The sequence below is a fragment of the Hemiscyllium ocellatum genome, chromosome 13 (genome assembly GCF_020745735.1).
Source record: "Hemiscyllium ocellatum isolate sHemOce1 chromosome 13, sHemOce1.pat.X.cur, whole genome shotgun sequence".
NCBI classification, from domain to species: domain Eukaryota; kingdom Metazoa; phylum Chordata; class Chondrichthyes; order Orectolobiformes; family Hemiscylliidae; genus Hemiscyllium; species Hemiscyllium ocellatum.
Window position 1 is genome coordinate 33,588,058 of NC_083413.1, and position 20,744 is coordinate 33,608,801.

The window sequence follows — 20,744 nt, forward strand, 5'->3', positions numbered from 1 at the left end:
GAACTCCAACATCCGAGAGGTTGGTGACGAGCAGTGCCCTTCTCAAGAGAGGGCAATGCTGCATGATCAAAAAGTGAAGGGGAGGACAGGGATTAAATCAAGAGTTAGAGAGGGAAATAAAACAGTCCGCTCCCTGTGGTGCCCACCTGAAAATCTCAAGGGTGTTGGTGGACACAGTGTGGTCCTTCTCCAGGAGCGTTCCTTGATAAAGGGAACGGTAGAAATAGAAGGAGAAATTGAATGGGTTGAGGACGAGAATGAGAAAAATAAATTGAACCAGAGAAGGGAGGAAGTGAAGGGGTTAATCAAAGAAAGACAGGACCAGAGATGGAGGAAATGGGAAAAACAAAAATACGAAGACAGGGTGTGGAGGAGGAACTTTGATTACTGCAGACAGTATGAGAACAGGAAGAGTATGAGGAATTTCTGAACTCAAAAAGGAATGTCAAAAGGGGTGAGAAGAAGAATGACCCATGGAAGGAACAAAGGGGAGTAGAAAAGCAGGCAAATAGGAGGGCCCAAAGGGGACTGGTAGAGGAGGGATGGGAAAAATTGGAGTTAGAATCAGAGTCAGAATCTGAAGAGAACTCAGTATATGGGAATGATAGCAGAGAAAACAAACACCTGTATGAAAAAAGAATGATGCCATTGCTCATAAAAGGGAGCAAAAGGACTGTGATAGCACTGTGAAGTTTTCACCCAGCAGCATTTAAAGAGCGAAGCTATAATAATAGGAAAGCAGGGAGTGCCGTTGCAGATTAGAAAGAACAGATTTCTGGTACAGTATGCCAGGAGCTGCTCCCCATGTGACGCTGGTAGTAAATGAGGGACATCAATTCAAGGACTTGGAACCCATAGTAAAGCAAGCAGAAGTGATTAGTGATTGGCAAATGGCGGCACCAATGGTCTGGAATTCTGGAAGTAGTAACTATGTTAGAGTTGCAGTTTGTGTAGACTTGGTGAGAAACCCAAAGGAGGCTGAGGTGACTCCCTAGTGGAGTATGCCAATGATAGTTGGACAGGATGACCATCAAAAGAATAAACGGTTGAATGCATTGCCAATTATTTTATGGTCACGACATGATACAAATGTGGGGAGAATGAAGTCAGAAAGTCCAGAAGAATTAAGATTAAAACAAAAAGCAATTCCACAAGAAGACCTTAAAACCAGAAGCAGAGGAGGGAATAGCAACAACGATACAAGAACTGCTGGAAGCAGGAGTGCTGAGGGAAATGAGCAGTCCATGTAATACTCCGCTGTTGCCAATCCTAAAAGCAGAAAGGTCCAAATGGAGACTTGTGCATGATTTGAGAGCAGTAAATGAGATGGTGGAAAATTTGGCCGATTGTAGTCCCAAACCCACATACACTATTGATTAATGTGCCTCAACAGGTAGCATTGGTTTTCGGTTGTTGATTTGTGTTCTGCTTTTTTCAGTATTCCACTGGCAAAGCATTGCTGGTACTTGTTTACTTTTACATACAGGGATCAGCAGTACACATATTAGAATGCCACAGGGATTTAAGCATTTGCCACATGTATTTAACCAAGTTTTGATATCAGATCTAGAGATTATGCTGTTGGAGAGTAAACTAATTCAGTATGTTGATGATCTGTTAGTCTGCTCAGAAAGTCAGAAACTACGTGAGCGAGACACTATTTTCCTTCTAGAAAAATTGGCATGTGGAGGTCACAAGGTGTCTAGGAAGAAGCTACAATTTTACAAACAGTACTTCGAATACTTGGGCAGACTAATTTCTAAAGGAACTAAGCTGATTGTACCAGATCAGATTGAGGCAATTACTAAAACCCCCAGACCTGAGATAATAGGACAAATGATGTGTTTTTGGCAATGGCGAGATTTAGTTCAGACTTAAAATTATGGCTCTCCTGAGGAAAACAGTGAAGAAGGCCAGACATTCTAACTTGAGGAATGTTTTGCAGCGGAATGAGGAAGCTGCAACAGCTTTCAACATCCTTAAGTAAGCACTGCAGTCGGCTCCGGCGATAGCCTTGCCTAATTATGAAAAGCCTTTCCACCTTTTACAGGTCCAACAGATAGGAAGGTTATGTTGCCATAGTACTTACATAGGAGACGGGCGTAGGGAAACCTAAGCAACCTATTGCATACTATATCACCAGACTGGATGAAGTGGCTCAGGGCTATCCATAATGCAAGGGATATAGTCATCACTGTTATATATTGAAGTGGATTGCGGTATTCGAGATATATGGTTTTTGCCTGTTTATTAAGAGTGCTGGTTGATAAGGCGCTGGTTAAAACAAAGTTTGCTGTACCTGAAAAATCACTTGAACTAAATTAAGGTCAGAACTATTTAGGCATCCTTGGAGACTTAGATTTTAGGCACTGGAGACACCACTTAAATTTTGGTGTTTTTGTCTCCTTTCTGTGTTCTAGAATTGGACAAAGTAGGACTTAACTTTTCGCTCTATTTTCATGGAATTGCTGCCTGGGAAAGTAGTTACAAAAAAAATATTATCTTGACAACATTTTCCAACTTCTTGCAATTATTTTCATGAGATACAATATTTGCAAAAGCAAGTGAAAGTTTTGCATTGATTCTACAATAATTTAGTTTAAAGATAACAATCGCCACTGTCTTCAGCTATGGGGAAAAGAAACATACTTGTTTCTGACACCCTGTTGAAAGATTTTTGGTATGTCGCATTTTGATTGTTGAGCAGCTGCAATGTATTCTCCAGGGCTCTTAGTTCTTTTTCACTTTTGGAAATTTTAGCATCAAGCTCATCCCCCTGACTTTGAAGTTCCTCTTTCTCTTGTGCAGCCTAAATGCATAAAGTTAAAAAGGAATTAAAAATAAACTGACAATATCACATTATTAAATATCTAAAATGACTTGAATGTTACCATGGGTATCATTTGTCATGCAGGAATAGCCCACAAACAGCAAGAAGGTTTGACCATTTATTTTGCTTGGTGATATTTGTTGGGGAATGAGTGCTGACAAAGATTTTAGAAAATTTTGGTATTGAAGTAGTATTGGATATTGTCTTGAAACACTGGAAGTGGCAGATGGAGATCTCACCTTATTGCTTTATGGCTGGTATTTCTTATGCTGCTCATTCTCAGAACTACATGAAACTGTCAATCTCCAAATGTCAGAATAGGGATTGGAAACTACGACATTCCACAATCACCCGGAAATAACAATAGAATAAGAAGGTAAAGGTAAAGTCTCTAGTGTCCTGAAAAAGATGACTGGTAATGAGCTTAACCTGAGTGTCTCAGGCAAAGGGTGAGGTTGAGAAAGTGTGACCAGGACAATAACATTACAACTGCAACAGGAATTGAACCTGTGCTGTTAGCATCACTGCATTTTAAACCAGCCATCCAACCAACTGAATACAACTGGATATAGTGTATTTAGATTTTCAAAAAACAGTTAAGATCTCACACACATGGATCATGAGATAAAATTAAGACTTATGGGATTGTAGTAGTATATTAGCCAGCATACTGCAAAAATCAGATTTGGGCCTCAGTTCTTTATAATCTATATTAATAACTTAAATGAGGGGTCAGAGTTATGTATCCAGATTTGCTGATACAAAGTGTGGCATGGATAACCAGTGAGGAGGATGCAAAGAAGCTGTGCAAGGATAAGTATAGATTTGGATGAATAGGAATATGGTAGATAGAATACAGTGTGATGAAGTGTGAAGTTATCCACCTTGGGAGGAAAGATAAAAAGAACAATGTTTGTTTGTTTGTAAGTGATTGACATGTTTATATTGTGACAGTACTATGGCTTTGAGGTGTATTTTGTCCTGGGTTTTTTTTGTGATGAGAGGTTGAGACAGAGATACCAATAAAATAAACAGCTTGTGATGCCTTGGATTTTTGTTTTGTATCCAGAACACGATGACTTACGCTTGCCTTTAAAAATTAGAAAACATTGGGGACTAGGCTAATTTCTTCCTATATTTTGATGGGGGTTGATCTGGTCCATAGCAATATTCAAGAGTGACCTAGATGTACTTGTACACGAGCCACAGAAAGTTAACACACAGACCAAGAAATTAGAAAAGCAGATTGCATGCTTATTTGTTATGAAGGGACCAGGGCTAGATCCTCAACCACTTCAAATCTCTATCAGTGATTTTGATGAGGTCACCAAATAAATGGCAGCTAAATTTGTTGATAATACCAAGATAATGGCATAAGTTGTCAAGTGGAGGTGGAGAGTCTTTCAAGGACTATAAACAGGTTAATGTTTGGTATAACATGGGAAAATGTGAACTTGCCCATTTTGGCAGGAAGAACAATTAAGCAGCATATGATTTAAATGGAGAGACATTGCATTACTTGATGATACAGAGGGATTTGTCCATGAATTATATGAAGTTAGTAGGCAGGCACAGCAAGTGCTTAGGAAGCAAATGGATTCTTGTCATTTATTGCAGGGGATAGAAGGATATTCGATAAATGAACCTGGATGGCATCGACGTAGACATTGGAAAATACAATAGCAGAAATAGTCCTGTTGACCCACAATGTTGTCCTCACTATTATTTGGGGGATAGTGCCAAAATTGGGAGAACTGTCTCATAATTGTCAAGCAATGGTCTGACATAACCATATACGTGGAATGATAACTTTTTACAAGCAATTTCCCATACTCTACCACCACCAGCCCACTGGCAGGACAGATCCAACAGAGGAGGTGGCACAGTGGTGACAGCCAAGCTGGAATTGCCCTGAGCATCCTCAATATTGTTTATAGTCCTCATTAAGTCTTATAGCTTCAGAGTAAACATGGCAAGGAAATCACCACCTGATTTTTAAAAATTCATTAATGGGATGAGGGTGGCGCTGACTAGGCCAGCATTTATTCCCATCCCTAATTTTCCAAAGGACAGTTAAGAGTCAACCACATGGCTATGTAAGCTAGACCAGGTAAGGATGGCAGTTTCCTTCTCTAAAGGACATTAATGAACCAGATGGGTTTTCCAACAATGCATTCATGGTCATCGTTAGACTCAATTCTAGATTTTTGCTGAATTCAAATTGCACAATCTACAGTGGTCCTGGAACATTACTTGGGTCTTTAGATTAACAGTACAGCAATAATATCACTAGGCCATCGCCTTCCCCCTGTACCACATACTGTTTTCCCTTGGCTAATGAATAGGTACTCTGAACAACACTTAGAGGCAGCACTGAGGATGGCAAGGGCATAAAATGTATTCTGGGTGGAAGATTTCAATGTCCACTACTAAGAGTGGCTTGGTAATAGCACTGAAAAATGTGTTGCTGGAAAAGCGCAGCAGGTCAGGCAGCATCCAAGGAGCAGGAGAATCGATGTTTCAGGCATGAGCTCTTCTTCAGGAATTATTGGTAATAGCACTACTGATCGAGCTGGTTAGGTCCTGCAGGCCAAAGCTGCTAGACTGGATGTGTAGCAGATGGTGAGGGAACCAACAAAAGGGAAAAAACTACTTGATCACATTCCTACGAAATTGCTGGCTGCAGATACATTTGGGAGCACGGCATTGACAGATGAACGTTTGATTTTGGAGTTTTTTTATTTTTGTAGGGTGATTGAAACTCCTTTAACCTGATTTCATTTCAACCTGGTTTGTAGTACTCCAAGTTAGAGTTTCTTCCTTTCTTTGCCTGCAGTGCAGAGGTGCTTACTATGAGATATCCTGAAAGTATCCAGCCTGTTTTCTCTTTTGCAGAGACTAAAACTCAGGATCAATGTTTCAGAATAAGACATCTCACATTTGAAATTGAGATGAGAATTTTCATTTGAGGCTCATTATGTTCCCTAGAAGGTAATGGAGGACAGGTCCACAAATTTATTTAAGGCTGATTTTGACAAGGCGTGAGAGTTTAGGGATATGGGTTGTGGGTAGGAAAGTGGAGATAGGACCACAAGCAGATCAGCCATGATCTTATTGTGGAGTAGCGTGAGGGGAAAAAAAGCCTATGCCTGCTCTTAAGTTCTCTTCCTAGAAGGGCAAGGATAGCAGTCATGGGGGAGATGATGGCAGAGTGATATTGTTACTGGACTAGTGATCCAAATAATGTTTTAGGGACCTAGGTTTGAATCCCACCCCAGCAGGTTGTGGAATTTGAATCCAATAAATAGTCTTGACTTCAAACTCTAATGATTACTATGAAACCATTGATGAGCATTGTTGATTATTGTTTAAAAAAAAACCAATTTGGTTCTCTAATGTCCTTTAAACTACCCTCCTTAGTTGGGGCAGTCCACATCCATAGCTCTGCAGTTGACTCATAAGTGTCCTCTAAAATGGTCGAGCAAACCCTCAGTTCTTGTAACTACAAAAAAGAAAAGCTAAAACGACCACCTGGCATGAATTAAGTCATCAGAAATTACACCAGCAAATGCAAGTCTGCAAAGTCCTCATTACTAAGAGCTGGAGCCTTTTCTAATGGAGAAAGTGGGGACTGCAGATGATGGAGATCAGAATCGAGACTGTGGTGCTGGAAAAGCACAGCAGGTCAAGCAGCATCCGACGAGCAGGAGAATCGACATCTCTGGCATAAGCCCATCCTGATGAAGGGCATTTGCCCGAAACATCGATTCTCCTGCCCCTCGGATGCTGCTTGACCTGCTGTGCTTTTCCAGCACCATACTTTTGACCCTTTTCTAATGGACCCTCTGTCAGTGGAGTCAGTGCAATGGCTGCTTGGGCCTGCACTCCAGGGAACATTTGCTTGTTGAGATTTGGATCACCTGATGTTCCTAGCTACATCGTGCTGATTGCTTGATGGATATTCTCTGGGGGTCTGCAATGCTTTTTCTTGCTGACACTCTTTCTCTCCTCTCTCTCTCTCAATGGGGTTGCTATGGTGCATCAGGGTTCCAGTTGGTAGGCAAATGTTGGGGAGGTTTTGTTAATTAATTCTTGCGATTAAAAGTATGGTATAACATCTACAAGAACTCACTCACCTTTGAATCTCAGTATGTGCAATTAAGCTTATTTTAACTAGAATTGTGATCAGTTAGCCTTGTTCCCTTGAATAAGGAGGATAAAATTCCAATTTCTGTAGGAATGATAATTGGTACTTTACAAGCACAAATAGTCTTCAGGGCTTATGATTCATTTATCTGAAAGTATTATAGAGGCCATGGAATTGAACTTGAACAAGGAGTCAACAACTTCAGGAAAGAGAAATAACTTTACAAACACAGCACAGAAAGCAAATTCATAGGAATTGTTTATTATAAACAAATGTTCTTCCTTTGAAAGTGTTTATTTTCTCACTGCATTGAAATGCAAAAATGGGTAACTATGGCAAGATCCATTCAGAAATTAGAGAAGCATGTATGATTTCTTAACAGCAATAATATTAATATTTTTAACTTTTCCATTTCTGTACCTGAAACATATTAAATTACCTTAATGACATAATAAGCTTGAGATCGTTCTTCTTCACCCTCGGCAGGTTTCATTGTAACCATAAGAAGTTCATATCTTTTCTTCATTTTATCAATTTTTGATAATCTTTCATGTAATTCAGCACTGAAAAATACATAAAGTATGAAGCAATATGTGCTAAACACAAATACATTTGACCACTTTAACATTTTTTATTGCACCTATGTATTTACCCATTTAGTTTGTCAGTACATTCAGAAAGTTTACTGTTTCTGAAGTGACTAATTTTCCAAGTTCACAAAGTATCTAAAACAGATGAGTGACTATAGGAATAAAATAGAAAAACTGAGGTAGAATAACTTTTAAAAATTACTTATGGGATGTGGATGAAAAAATTCAGACTCTGGATATTGAAAAAAAATTGTGAAATTTTCTCCTGAAGCTTTAAATGGCAACTTCAGAACCTCACCCTTTAGTGCAGTCAGCTTCTTTCCTGACAAAATCGTCACCTCATTAAAGCCCCAAATCATCTTATTGATACATCATTTCCAGTTCTCCTTCCCTGAGGAATTAGATGGTGCAAACTTTTAACACCTAAATCAGAACGGGTACATGGCAGATCATCAATTGCTGGCTATTTTCCTGGCTATTATCCAATCAGTGCTTTGCAACAGTATCACTGCATGCCCATTTGTTATGATCATCCTTGACACTTTGTCATGAAAGTCGACATTGCCAAACCCCCAGCCTCTGTATCACTATGCCTACTCCTGATTTATGCTCCACTTCAATCCTTTGACACTTTACTTTGGAACTCAGGGACATCCATGACTTGCATGCTTCTGCAATATTGCTTTACATGCAGAGACATGTCTTAAGCATCTTATGCTTTTTATTTGAAGGTTGCCAGCATCTAAATATCACTCTGCATTTTTAGTGTGCAATAAGTATGGCTCACATTGCTTTCTTAGCATACAGGGTTGTCAGCAGTTTACATAACAAACATACTGTATATATTTCAACTAAATAACCACATGGTATAAAGAACATATTGGGGCGATCTTGTGGCACAGTTGTAGTGTTCCTACCCCTGGATCGAGAGGCCTGTGCTCAAGTACCACCTGCTCCAGAAGTGTGTAATTACATCTCTGAACAGGTGGATCAGAAAATAGGTCAAATTAGAAAGTTATAAAGAATGTGTATTTTCATTCTTTTGTATTTTGAATTGTAGATTGAAATGAGAAACAAATCATCCTAAAACAAAGGATTGCTGCATGTATTGAAAGCAAGTAACCAGACACTCATTGCAAACATTGTTTACACAGCTGCTTGTTCAAGTACCATTTAAAGTGGAACTAAGTGATGAGCTGAGGCTGAAGATTGGTTCCAATGGAGTTGGCAACAAGAAGCTGATTTCTCTTTGGATTAATGAGTAGCTAATTGACGATAAAGGTCTTCTGCCTGCTGGTAGCTATGTGATTTGTACTAAGGAAGCTGAACAGCTTGGGCTAATGAACAAGATAGGAAGAATCCATCCAACCTTCACCAGCTCTCTCTGTTCTTTGTAGTAGAAGTCACATTAAGGTTGAAGAAAACCAGAGTATCTTTCCTTCAGCAGTTGGTATACGCTGTGACTTTACATTGATATGTCAAGCACCTTTTATAAGTGAACCACCCACCATGTGCCTCTCGAAAACCAGTGGAAGCATCCAGGTAACGATAGCTACACAAGGCATATTCTGACCAGTATAAGAATCATTTTAGGAACCAATTAACTGCCTTACCAGTCATTCTGTCTGTCCATAACTCCCAGTTTTCTTTTCAATTTCTGTCTGTATGTGAGGGGGTGTTTATAACTAAATTAGTTTTAATTAGTAGAATTACTTGCTAGTGATTCATAATTGTTTAATTGTAAAATCTAATTACTTGTAATAAATTGTAATTTTATTAATTTCAGAAACCTAGTTTATACATCCTGTCCACCTCATTCTGGAAGTCATGTAAATTGAAGAATATTTGCATAATTTATTTACCTTTGATGACACTAGGAATAGCAGGGCTTGGATTCTGGCATGCTACCCCAGCAAGGCATGACAGTACAGAGATCAAAGGAAAGCATTTCTTAATGGAAGCAAGGAATATAATGATTATTATCACCCACTTCATTTGCCTATCACCTTCCAAGCCCCACCCCCTCCCATTTATCTCTCAGCCCCCTTGGTCCCCACAACACATGCCTGATGAAGGGCTTATGCCCAAAACATCGACTCTCCTGCTGCTTGGATGCTGCCTGACTTTGCTGTGCTTTTCCAGTATAACACGTTTTGACTCTGATCTCCAGTATCTGCAGTCCTCACTTTCTTCAAGGAATTTTATGGTCAGTCGGGAGGTATTCTGACAATTAGTCAAGGGACTCATTTGACTTCAGCCTAAGGGTTTGGAAACTCTGGCTGACCCTGGTAGAGTTCAGCCAGTATCTGACAAAGACACTTACTTGGGACAATCATTCCCTATAATAATTTGCTCTCCTCTACTGAGATATGGTCTCTCCAGGTCCAAAAAGGTTTAAATTCTGGTTGTGACGGCCCTTTGGTTTCCCCCATTACCACTAATTTTGACAGGACTAGATTTTTCTGTCTATAGTCTGATATTGTCAGCTGTGACTGGAAGTGTGTCCAGAAATTCAAAACCATAATGGACTCTTCCAGTGACGATATCACCAAACATCTGGTGGCATATCTGCCAGCGGTTGATGGCTCAATGCATCTGCATTTGGTTCTTGGCTTCCCTGATGGCGTTCTAAATTGTAATTATAGAGCCCACTGCTGAATTCAGCCTGAAATTATGAGCAGCACTGCCTTGTCCTCTTTACGTAAACCTAGCAAGAGTTTACAGTCCATTATTATTATAAATTTATGTCTGTAAAGGTATTAGTGGAACTTTCTGACTCCAACTACGATCACCAAACCTTCTTTCTCTAACTGGGCGTATTTACTTTCTGCATTAGCCAAAGTTCTGTGTGCATAAGTTATCAGGCATTCCTCTCCATTGGGCCATTTAAAGAGCGAACACTAATATGATGCCGTATGTTACATGTCAACATCAGATCTCATTTGGGATTGTACACCTTGGAGTGTGATTGCTGTTTCTTCACTTCCCTAAAATCTTCAGCTTGGCTACATGACTATTTCCAAGGCTAATCCTTTTTTAAGAGTGTCAGCAAAGGTGCCAATATAAAGACCAGATTATGTACAAGCTTTCCATAATATTTCACCAGCCCAGGGAAACATCCAAGCTCTGGTCGAGATATGGGAGTCAGGACACCTTTGATTGCCCTCACTTTATCTTCCAACAAGTGTAACCAGCTCTTATCAATTTTCTAGCCTAAGAAGGTCACTAGGGTTGCCTGGAACTACTATCCTTCTAAGTAGTATGCTCAACTGGGAGAAATGTCTCAGGACCACGTCCAAGTTATCTAAGTGCTCCTTATTGGTCTTCCCTGCTGTCAGCATGTTATCTAGATAAAAGGCAACCTGGGGTGGACATTGTAAAATTACTGCTGAAAAATTGCACAAGCTGATGATACCCCAAATGACAATATCTTACATTGGTACAAATCCTTGTGGGTGTTAATTGTAGCATACTTCTGGAAATCATCATCTAACCACATTGCAAGTATGCATGGCTTATGTCCAGCTTTGTGAAGGACAGCCCACCTGCCAGCTTTATGTATAAATGCTCTCTGTGAGAGATTTATCCAGCTGCAAAAAACAATTTACCGTTTGTTTAAGATCCCCATGAAGACGAACCGACTCATTCCGCTTCACAATTGGTACGACTGGTACTGCCATTCCGCAAACTGGATTGGCTTGATGATTCCGCCACTTGAACTATTAGTATGCGAGGATAAATGATGTGGGAGAGAGGATTTTTCTGGGCAGAAGGGCAAATCTCATAGTGACTCACTGGAATAATTCTAACACACCAGTGTAACGTTAATGTCGTAATTGTATGACATACATTTGGATAAGGAGACATCCTTCAGATCTCCTTATTGAAGCATATTGATGACCTCCTTGTGAAACTTCCATGCCATACTGTGTCACGGCATAACACGAAAGTTCACTATGATGAATGTGAGCAGCAAGTCATTCCTTCAATAAAGTTTTCCTGTCTGCAAGTTATATGCTTATGCATTTCATAAGGAGATTGGCATGACTGGAGTCCTTGGTACAACTATGAAAACAATGTAAAAGAAGACAGTAAATACTACTACACTAACAAGCCCAGAAAGAACAACAACCTCCAAAGGTTGCCATACAACCTCCAAAACAGAAAACAAAAAGTGTAGGTCCACCAAAGAAACATAGGAGAATGATGAGGCCTAGCATCCTAGTCATTTTCTTCAAATCTTTGAAAGGTGTTGCAGGCACTGATTCAGGATGTTCCAAGCTGTCATTTATTAAACTATTTGCAGGAGAAGGACTTGTGCTAAGAAGGACTGGGTGGCATCCCATCTCTGCCACAGCTGCTCTGAAACTTTATGCCTGAGGCTTATTTCCAGGAACAACTTGGGACATGTCTAGCATCTCCCAAACTTTAACACATAAACGCAAAAAGGATGAAGCTGATGCCATTTTGTCCCAATCACAGTTCTTCATATCCTTCCACCATTATGAGGAAAGTTAAGCAGTTCAAGTAGCAGGACTTCTCCGAGGTATAAAGCACTGTCGACTGCTTCTGTATTGAACTGAGAGTGCCCTATTACCAAACTGCAGAGTTCACAAACAAAAAAGGTTTCCATGCTATTAATGTTCATATTATTGTTGATTTTGGAAGTCTGAACCAGATATTCTGGGAGCTGTCATGATTCTCACATGGTAGAGAACTAAGTGATTTTTCCTGCCTCCTTCCAAGGACCTCAGCTTCTACACGGATAACTGCTGGGAGGCAATGGCACACCACTTCCAAATATGGTTTAGGACACCTTTACAAAACCCTCAAACTGATGCAAAATGAAGATACAATATTGTTCATGCATCCAGCAGGGCCATGGAACAGACCGTAGATTTCTTTACAATGAGGTTTCACTGCCTGGAATTCTCCAGTCTTGAGCTAGGCTTGGACTTTGTTGAAATGTTTAAGATTCTGTTTGTTGTATGCAAGCAGCTCTTGCTTAGTACAAAGAACATGGAGCCATTTCAAGTTCTGCAGTCACTGATCTTTAGTGTTGTTGAATGTGTCTCATTATCTGTCTGAATATATACTTGATATGTTCAGGTGATCCCAGTTTCAAATATCTACACATCACATGTCTTATTGACCGGGAGGGGAATGTAGCAGTGAGATGAGGAACTAACATCACATGATGCTACACTTAGGTAGCTCTTAAGGCTTGTGTGAAGATATTATATCTGAGTGTTGTACAATAATTTTTCTCAAGATAACCAGCAGGCTGACACAATTAACATTTGACCATTCCATTATTAGTAACATTTCAATCTTTAAGAATACATGTAAACTGCTGAGTTGCCCTGGAATGCTTATTCATCTTCTACGACAGCATTGAAAGCTCAAGCACCAATACTCTGTTTAACTTTCTTGGCAGACCTTTATGCAATGAGGCAGAGTAAATGTGAGCGCTCATTTTTACATCTCCCATGCTTCGATAGCATTGTGCTCCCTTGAAAAGCTGATGCACAGAATGAACATTACCCTCATGAGATGTATACATTTACCAATGACTCTGTATCCTCATTCACAAGGCAGGCTAGGCTGAAGCATAATCCCTCTACATTGTGTTTAGCTTCAGTGTTGTGCATGTTAAAGTATAACACATTGGCTGCAATCCTCAGTGTCACAATTTAAGGATCCTGATATCTGAGACTATCTGCAATCAAGGAGTCAGTTGCTTGTGAAATATCAGCAATACTTTATCATGACAACTTCCTTTATCCTTGGGATGTCTGGGGTGTTTGCTCATTTTTCACATTGGTATGTTTTGATCAGGTCTGACAACATAAAGTACACTACAATAGACATTTTATCAGTGCAAGTAAAGATGTATTTTCAAAATTGTAATATTATATACAATCAATGATGTTTCATCTGTGCCATCCATGTGCCCTCAATGAGTGTTCTTTGTCCACTGCTTCCCATTACATCTAAGTGCAGTCCAGACATCCACAGTGAGATGGAGAGAGCTTGCTCTTTGGTCAGCCTTCTTTGCTTAGAAGACTTGGGCAGTCATCCCAAGTGTCTTTGGATCGAGAGGACCTAGGTCTGCTGAGAGTTTCCTGCAGGCTCATCATCCCTGTTCAGGGTTTGGGATCACAGGCAGGAAGAGGTAGAGAGGTCAGACACTTCTGCAAGGTCCAGAGAAGATGATTCTTGGGATCATGTGTGTGGCTCCTCCTCCCTAAAGATGCCTGCACCTCCCTGTCACCCTAAGATGGCCATTTACAGTGAAATTATGGTCCCTTATCCCTTTTTCACCTTGCCATTGACGCTAAGCATCGACAGCTGGAATGATGGAGCGGAGGTACTAAAAGCGAGGTAAAAGTTCTTCGTCCCTTTTTTTGCCTTGTCACTGATGCTGAACAACCATGGGTAGAGGGATGGAGTACAGGTCTGAGTGCATATCCAGCAGATACTGTTGGAGCCGATTTTCCATGTCAGTCACCAAACTGTCTGTGGAGGCCGCTAGATGCGTGCAAGTCGGAGCTGGCTTGGTACAGATAACATTAGCGGTCTCCTCTGTCCTTCGATTCAACTTGCCAAGTACCTCTGACAAATTTATCGTTTTTGTACCTGTTTGTGAATTTTGACAAAGCAATTAATCACCCAGAACACGAGATTATCTTCTGTCTATGGCTAAGCAAATATTGAGTCTTTAGCAGTTCTTGACCAGCTGCAAAGACATGTCAGTGACATGTTCACCAGATTGTGCACTTGAGTCTAGTTTAGAAAGCATAACAGCGATTGGAGGTGCAGGTGCCTTGCCAGTGTATTCTCTTGACAGTTAGAGGCTTCTTCCTCCAGAGGTAAAGCTAGTTTCTTCCTCATGGAAGTTTGTTGGGGTGCCTCTCGTGTCAGGATAAGAGAAGAGAGAGAATTAGTTGTCTAAGATGGATAAAAGTTTGGGCAGAATAAGAATGTGTGAGGAATGGGTGAGCAGAGTAAGAATGAGTGAGCACCGGAGCAGAGCACAATGATATGTGCTAGGTTGATGGCCATGAAAGTTGCCATGTCCACACATTAGCCGTTATGTCCTTCACTGGCTAGATCATATATCTTCACCTTGCTTTGTATGAGGAGCCTGATTAACCCCTATCCCCAAGATTACCAATGGATGGAAGAGCAAATTAGTGGTAATGCAGGAGCTGGACTAGTAATGAGGTGTCTCCAGTGAATGAAGGAAACACAAAGGGCAGGAAAAGTTAATAGGTTGAGAGTCATTGTGGAAAAGGTGCATTCAACAATGAAAGTTGTAATCCATGAGCCTTGGTGAGATGAGTGTGCAGTGGCAGAGGTTGTGGAAGTAGTGGGTCTATGAGTGTAAAGTAACAGAAAGAAGTTGGTGGCACTTACCCTTATGAACTGAAGATCATTGACCTTTGTCCTGAACTGCTGGATATCCCACTTCACCTGGGACACAAGTAGTCAGTGCAACTTAGGCCCAGGCTGGCCTGATTCAGTGGCATGGCATCCTGTATTGGTCAACAGCAAATAGGAGTGCTCTCCTCGAAACCAACCTGTTTATCAGCATCTCCAGGTTCCTATCTGCGAAGTGGGGAGCAAGCTTTACTTTTCTCTGGACCATGCCCTCAGTAATAATGGTCATGCACCACAGTGTACAGTGTGAGGACCATTTCACACTCGTAAATGAACTGATGTGCAACTGGCTTTTAATTACAGAGTCATTGGCATGATTGCTGAAGGCTCCAGCAAAGGTGAACATGTCAACTTCTCCTTTCATGAAAGGCTTTTGAACCCAGTTGCACAATTAATTAGATGAATAGCAGAAGATTGCGTAGCCCATTGGTCCAGTTGAGCAAGATTTCGCTACATTTCCAGATAACTACATTCACTGTCCACTATACCACCAATCTTGGTGTCATCTACAAACTAACTAAACATATCTCCTAAATTCTCATCCAAATCATTTACATAAATGACAAATAACAGTGAACCCAGCAGCAATCCCTGTGGCACACTGCTGGTCACAGGCCTCCAGTCTGAAAACAACCCTTCACCACCAAGCTCTGTCTTTGACTGTCGAGCAAATTTTGAATCCAATTGGCCATCTCTCCCTGGTTCCCATGAGATTTAAACTTACTCGAGAACCTACCATGCAATACCTTGTCAAAAACCTTGCTAAAATCCTGTAGAAACATTACCCCACTGCCCTCATCTACTTTCTTGCTCATCCCTTCAAAATACTTGCTCAAATTTGTGAGAGACAATTTTCTACAGAAAAAGCCATGCTGACTATCCCAAATGAGTCCTTGTCTCTCCAAATGCCTACAGAACCTGTCTCCCAGAATCTCCTCTGACATCTTACCCACCACAGATGTCAGGCTCACCGCTTACAATTCCCAGGCATTTTCCTGTAGCCTTTCTGAAATAATGGCACAACATTAGCTATCCTCCAATCTTCTGGCACTTCACCTGTAGCTGTTGATGTATAAACAGATTATAAGGAGCAACAGAATATGTTGAGACTTTTTCCTCCTGAATGAAGAAGACTGGGGGATTATAGAGGTCTACAAAATCATGACAGGCATAAATAAGGGAGGTAGCCAACATCTTTTCCCCATGGTAGGGAAGTCTAAAACTACAGGACAGAGATTTACGGTGAGAGGGGAAAGATACAGAAGGGTCTGGGGGCAACGTTTTTCATACACAGTATGATGAGTGTCTGGAACTGGCATCCAGAGGTAGTGGTGGAAGTAAGTACAATTTCCTCATTAAACATTTAGACAGATGCACGAATGGGATAGGTAAGGAGGGATTTGGACCAAACGCAGGTAAATGGAATAGTAAAAACTGGGTGGCATAGACAAGTTGGGCCAAAGGACCTGTTTCCATGCCGTAGACCTCTGTGACTCTGAGAAAAATTGCTATGAGTCATGCTGGATGGGATGCCTCACTTGAAAATACACTAACTGAAAATACAAACATAAGCCATGCTGACTCACTACAACAGTAACTTAGCAAGACACATTACCTTTTCTCAGTAGTCCTATAAACTAACTTCCCTTCAGATATTCTGAAGATTTGATCAGAAAAATAATCATAAAAGACAGAAAGAGAAAAACACAAGACATTAACAGAACCATAAAAATAAGCAAAGGAAGAGAAAAATTGAGATAACCACAATAAATCCAAATATCTGGAGAAAATTCTTAACTAGAGAGTATTCAGAATGTATTACATGCGACCACATGCAGTAGTTGAGACAACAAGAGTGAATCAATTTAAGAGGAAGGTAGACAAACACAGGGAAAAATTTGTTGCCTCCATGCACCACCGTCTAAGTGAAAAGGTGAAATGAAGTCAGGTGGGAAGGTCATGTGGAGTCTAAGCACCCAACACAGACCAGGTGGTTGAATGGCCTGTTTCTGCACAGTATCTTTGTAGTCCCAGCTTTGAACCTCGACTTCACCTTTGCTGGTTTTAAAAATGATAACTGTACACAGTGGATGTGTTTATTTTTTATGTGTGTAATATCTTAAATGCTATTGATTTTCTGAATATTGGTACATCAAGCCAAATTATTAAGAGTTGAAAATTTGGTGTGCAGCTCAACTTATTAAAGTGTCAATATCTCTCATGAAATGAATCGAGGATCAGGTGGGAGAAGGAGATAATCAATGAAGGGCTGATAACTTATGGCTTTCAACGAATAGAATGTAGTGTTAAATAATTAATTTCCAAAGATTTGGCAGAACGATCAAACTTCCTGAATATTAGATCAAAACAAATCAGATGTTAACAATCAGCTGAGAATGCAAAGAAAATATTAAGTCAAGTGCTGTATCATATCTGGATTACATATTAAGTAGAGTCATAGAGATGTAGAGCACAGAAACCGACCCTTCGGTCCAACTTGTCCATGCCAACCAGATATCCCACCTAATCTAGTCCCATTTGCCAGCACTTGGCCCATAACCCTCTACACCCTTCCTATTCATATACCCATCCAGATGTTGCAATTGTACCAGCCTCCATGACTACCCTCGAAGTGAAAATGTTGCCCCTTAGGTCCCTTTTATATCTTTCTCCTCTCACCCTAAACCTATGCCCTTTAGTTCTGGACTCCCTCACCCCAGGGAAAAGACTTTGTCTATTTATCATATCCATGCCCCTTATGATTTTATAAACCTCTAGGAGGTCATCCCTTAGCCTCCGATGCTCCAAGGAAAAGCAGCCCCAGCCTATTCAACCTCTGTACAGCTCAAATTCTCCAACTATGGCAACATTCTTGTAACTCTTTTCTGAACCCTTCCAGGTTTCACAACATCCTTCTGATAGGAAGGAGACCAGAATTGCAAGCAATAGTCCAAAAGTGGCCTAACCAACATCCTGTACAGCCTCAACATAACCTCCTAACTCCTATATTTAATACTCTGACCAATAAAGAAAAGCATACCAAACCCCTTCTTCAATATCCTATCTACCTGCGACTCTACTTTCAAGAACCTGCACTTCAAGATCTCTTTGTTTAGCAACACTCCCTAGGATCTTACCATTAAGTGTATAAGTCCTGCTAAGATTTGCTTTCCCAAAATACAGCACCTTGCATTTATCTAAATTAAACTCCATCTGCTACCACTCAGCCCATTGGCCCATCTGATCAAAATCCTGTTGTAATCTCAGGTAACCTTCTTCGCTGTCCACTACAACTCCAATTTTGGTGTCATCTGCAAACTTACTAACTATACCTCTTATGCTCACATCCAAATCATTTCTATAAATGACAAAAAGTAGTGGACCCAGCACCGATCCTTGTGGTACTCCACTGGTCCCAGCCTCTAGTCTGAAAAACAACCGTTTACCACCACCCTCAGTCTTCTACCTTTGAGCCAGTTCTGTATCCAAATGGCTAGTTCTCCCTGTATTCCATGAGATCTAACCTTGCTAAGACGTCTCCCATGGCGAATCTTGTCGAACGCCTTACTGAAGTCCATATAGATCACATCCACTGCCCTGCCCTCATCAATCCTCTTTGTTACTTCTTCAAAAAATTCAATCAAGTTCATGAGACATGATTTCCTATACATAAAGCCGTGTCGACTATCCCTAATCAGTCCTTGCCTTTCAAAATACATGTAAATCCTGTCCCTCAGTATTCCCTCCAACAACTTGACCACCACTGACATCAGGCTGACTGATCTGTAGTTCCTTGGCTTGTCATTACCACCTTTCTTAAATAGTGGTAACATGTTAGCCAACCTCTTGTCTTCTGGCACCTCACCTATGACTATCGATGACACAAATATCTCAGCAAGAGGCCCTGCAATCACTTCCCTAGCTTTCCACAGAGTTCCAGGGTACCCCTGATCAGCACAAAACACTACGTAGGACAAACAGGAAGACAGCTAACAACCCGCATCCATGAACACCAACTAGCCACGAAACGATATGACCAGCTATCCCTAGTAGCCATACACTCAGATGACAAACAACACGAAGAATTCGATTGGGACAACACCACTATTATAGGGCAGGCCAAACAGAGAACAGCCAGGGAATTCCTAGAGGCATGGCACTCATCCACAAATTCTATCAACAGACACATACCTAGACCCTATATACCGGCCACTGCAGCGGACAGCAACTGACAACCGGAAGCGGCAGATTCAAACCAGTATAAATGCCGGAGGAATCAGCACAGAAGTGCTTCACAGGAGGCTCCCAAGCACTGAAGATGTCACCTAGAAAGGGGACGAAACGTTTGCAACAAAAACTCCCAGTTCGGCGAACAGAACCACAACAACGAGCACCCGAGCTACAAATCTTCTCACAAAGTTTGTACCCCTGATCAGGTCCTGGGGATTTATCCACCTTTATGCATTTCAAGACATCCAGCACTTCCTCCTCTGTAATATGGTCATTTTTCAAGATGTCACCATCTATTTACCTACATTCTATATCTTACTCGTTTTGTATCTCTCCCATCTCCTGCAGCTCCACATAAAGGCAGCTTTGCTGATCTTTGAGGGGCCCTATTCTCTCCCTAGTTACCCTTTTGTCCTTAATGTGTTTCTAAACCCCCTGGATTCTCCTTAACGCAACTTGCCAAAGCTATCTCATGTCCCCTTTTTGCCTTCCTGATTTTCCTCTTGTATACTCCTGCCTTTATACCTTTCTAAGGATTCACTCAATCTCTCCTGTCTATACCTGATATATAGGCTTTCCACAAAGACTGTTCTGCCTGTGACTACCTGGTCAGGTCCACATCCCCAACAACCCACCCTCCCCTGCCACTGCAGGAATGGCAAAACCTGTGCCCACACCTCCTCCCTCACCTCCATCCAAGGCCCCAAAGGAGCCTTCCACATTCATCAGAGTTTTACCTGCACATCCAACAATATCATTTATTGTATCCGTTGCTCCCAATGCAGCCTCCTCTACATTGGGGAGACTGGATGCCTCCTACCAGAGCGCTTTAGGGAATATCTCCGGGTCACCCACACCAATCAACCCCACCGCCCTGTGGTCCAACATTTCAACTCCCTCTCCCACTCTGCTGAGGACATGCAGGTCCTGGGCCTCCTCCACTGCCGTTCCCTCACCACTCGACACCTGGAGGAAGAATGCCTCATCTTCCGCCTCGGAACACTTCAACCCCAGCGCATCAATGTGGATTTCACAAGTTTCCTCATTTCCCCTTCCCCCACCTCACCCCAGCTCAGCACGACCCTTATGACCTGTCCTACCTGCCTATATTCCTTCCCACCTATCCACTCCACCCTCCTCCCTGACCTATCACCTTCATCCCCAACCCCATTCACCTATTGTACTCTATGCTACTTTCTCCCCACTCACACCCCCTCTCATTTATCTTTCCACTCTGCAGGCACCCTGCCTCTATTCCTGATGAAGGCTTTTGCCCAAAATGTCGATTTTCCTGCTCTTTAGATGCTACCTGACCTGCTGTGCTTTTCCAGCACCATTCTAATCTAAACTCTGGTTTTCAGCATCTGTAGTCCTTGCTTTTACCTATACCTGACATATGGTTCCTTCTTTTGCTTAACCAAATGCTCAATTTCTCTTGTCATCCAGCATTCCCTACACCTAGCAACCTTTCCTTTCACCCTGACAGGAATATACGGTCTCTGGA

The 20,744-nt window shown here is 41.3% G+C and overlaps 1 protein-coding gene across 1 annotated transcript in view; it reads right to left on the minus strand.

Annotated features, from left to right (window-relative positions):
• Positions 1-20,744, minus strand: part of ccdc39 (coiled-coil domain containing 39) — a 138,090-nt gene that overhangs the window by 35,011 nt on the left and 82,335 nt on the right. The window contains exons 14-15 of the mRNA XM_060834446.1: positions 7,417-7,540; positions 2,650-2,809 (exon numbers count right to left, since the gene is read on the minus strand). Coding sequence (XP_060690429.1) covers positions 2,650-2,809; positions 7,417-7,540 — 284 coding nt within the window. The remainder of the gene's footprint in view (positions 1-2,649; positions 2,810-7,416; positions 7,541-20,744) is intronic.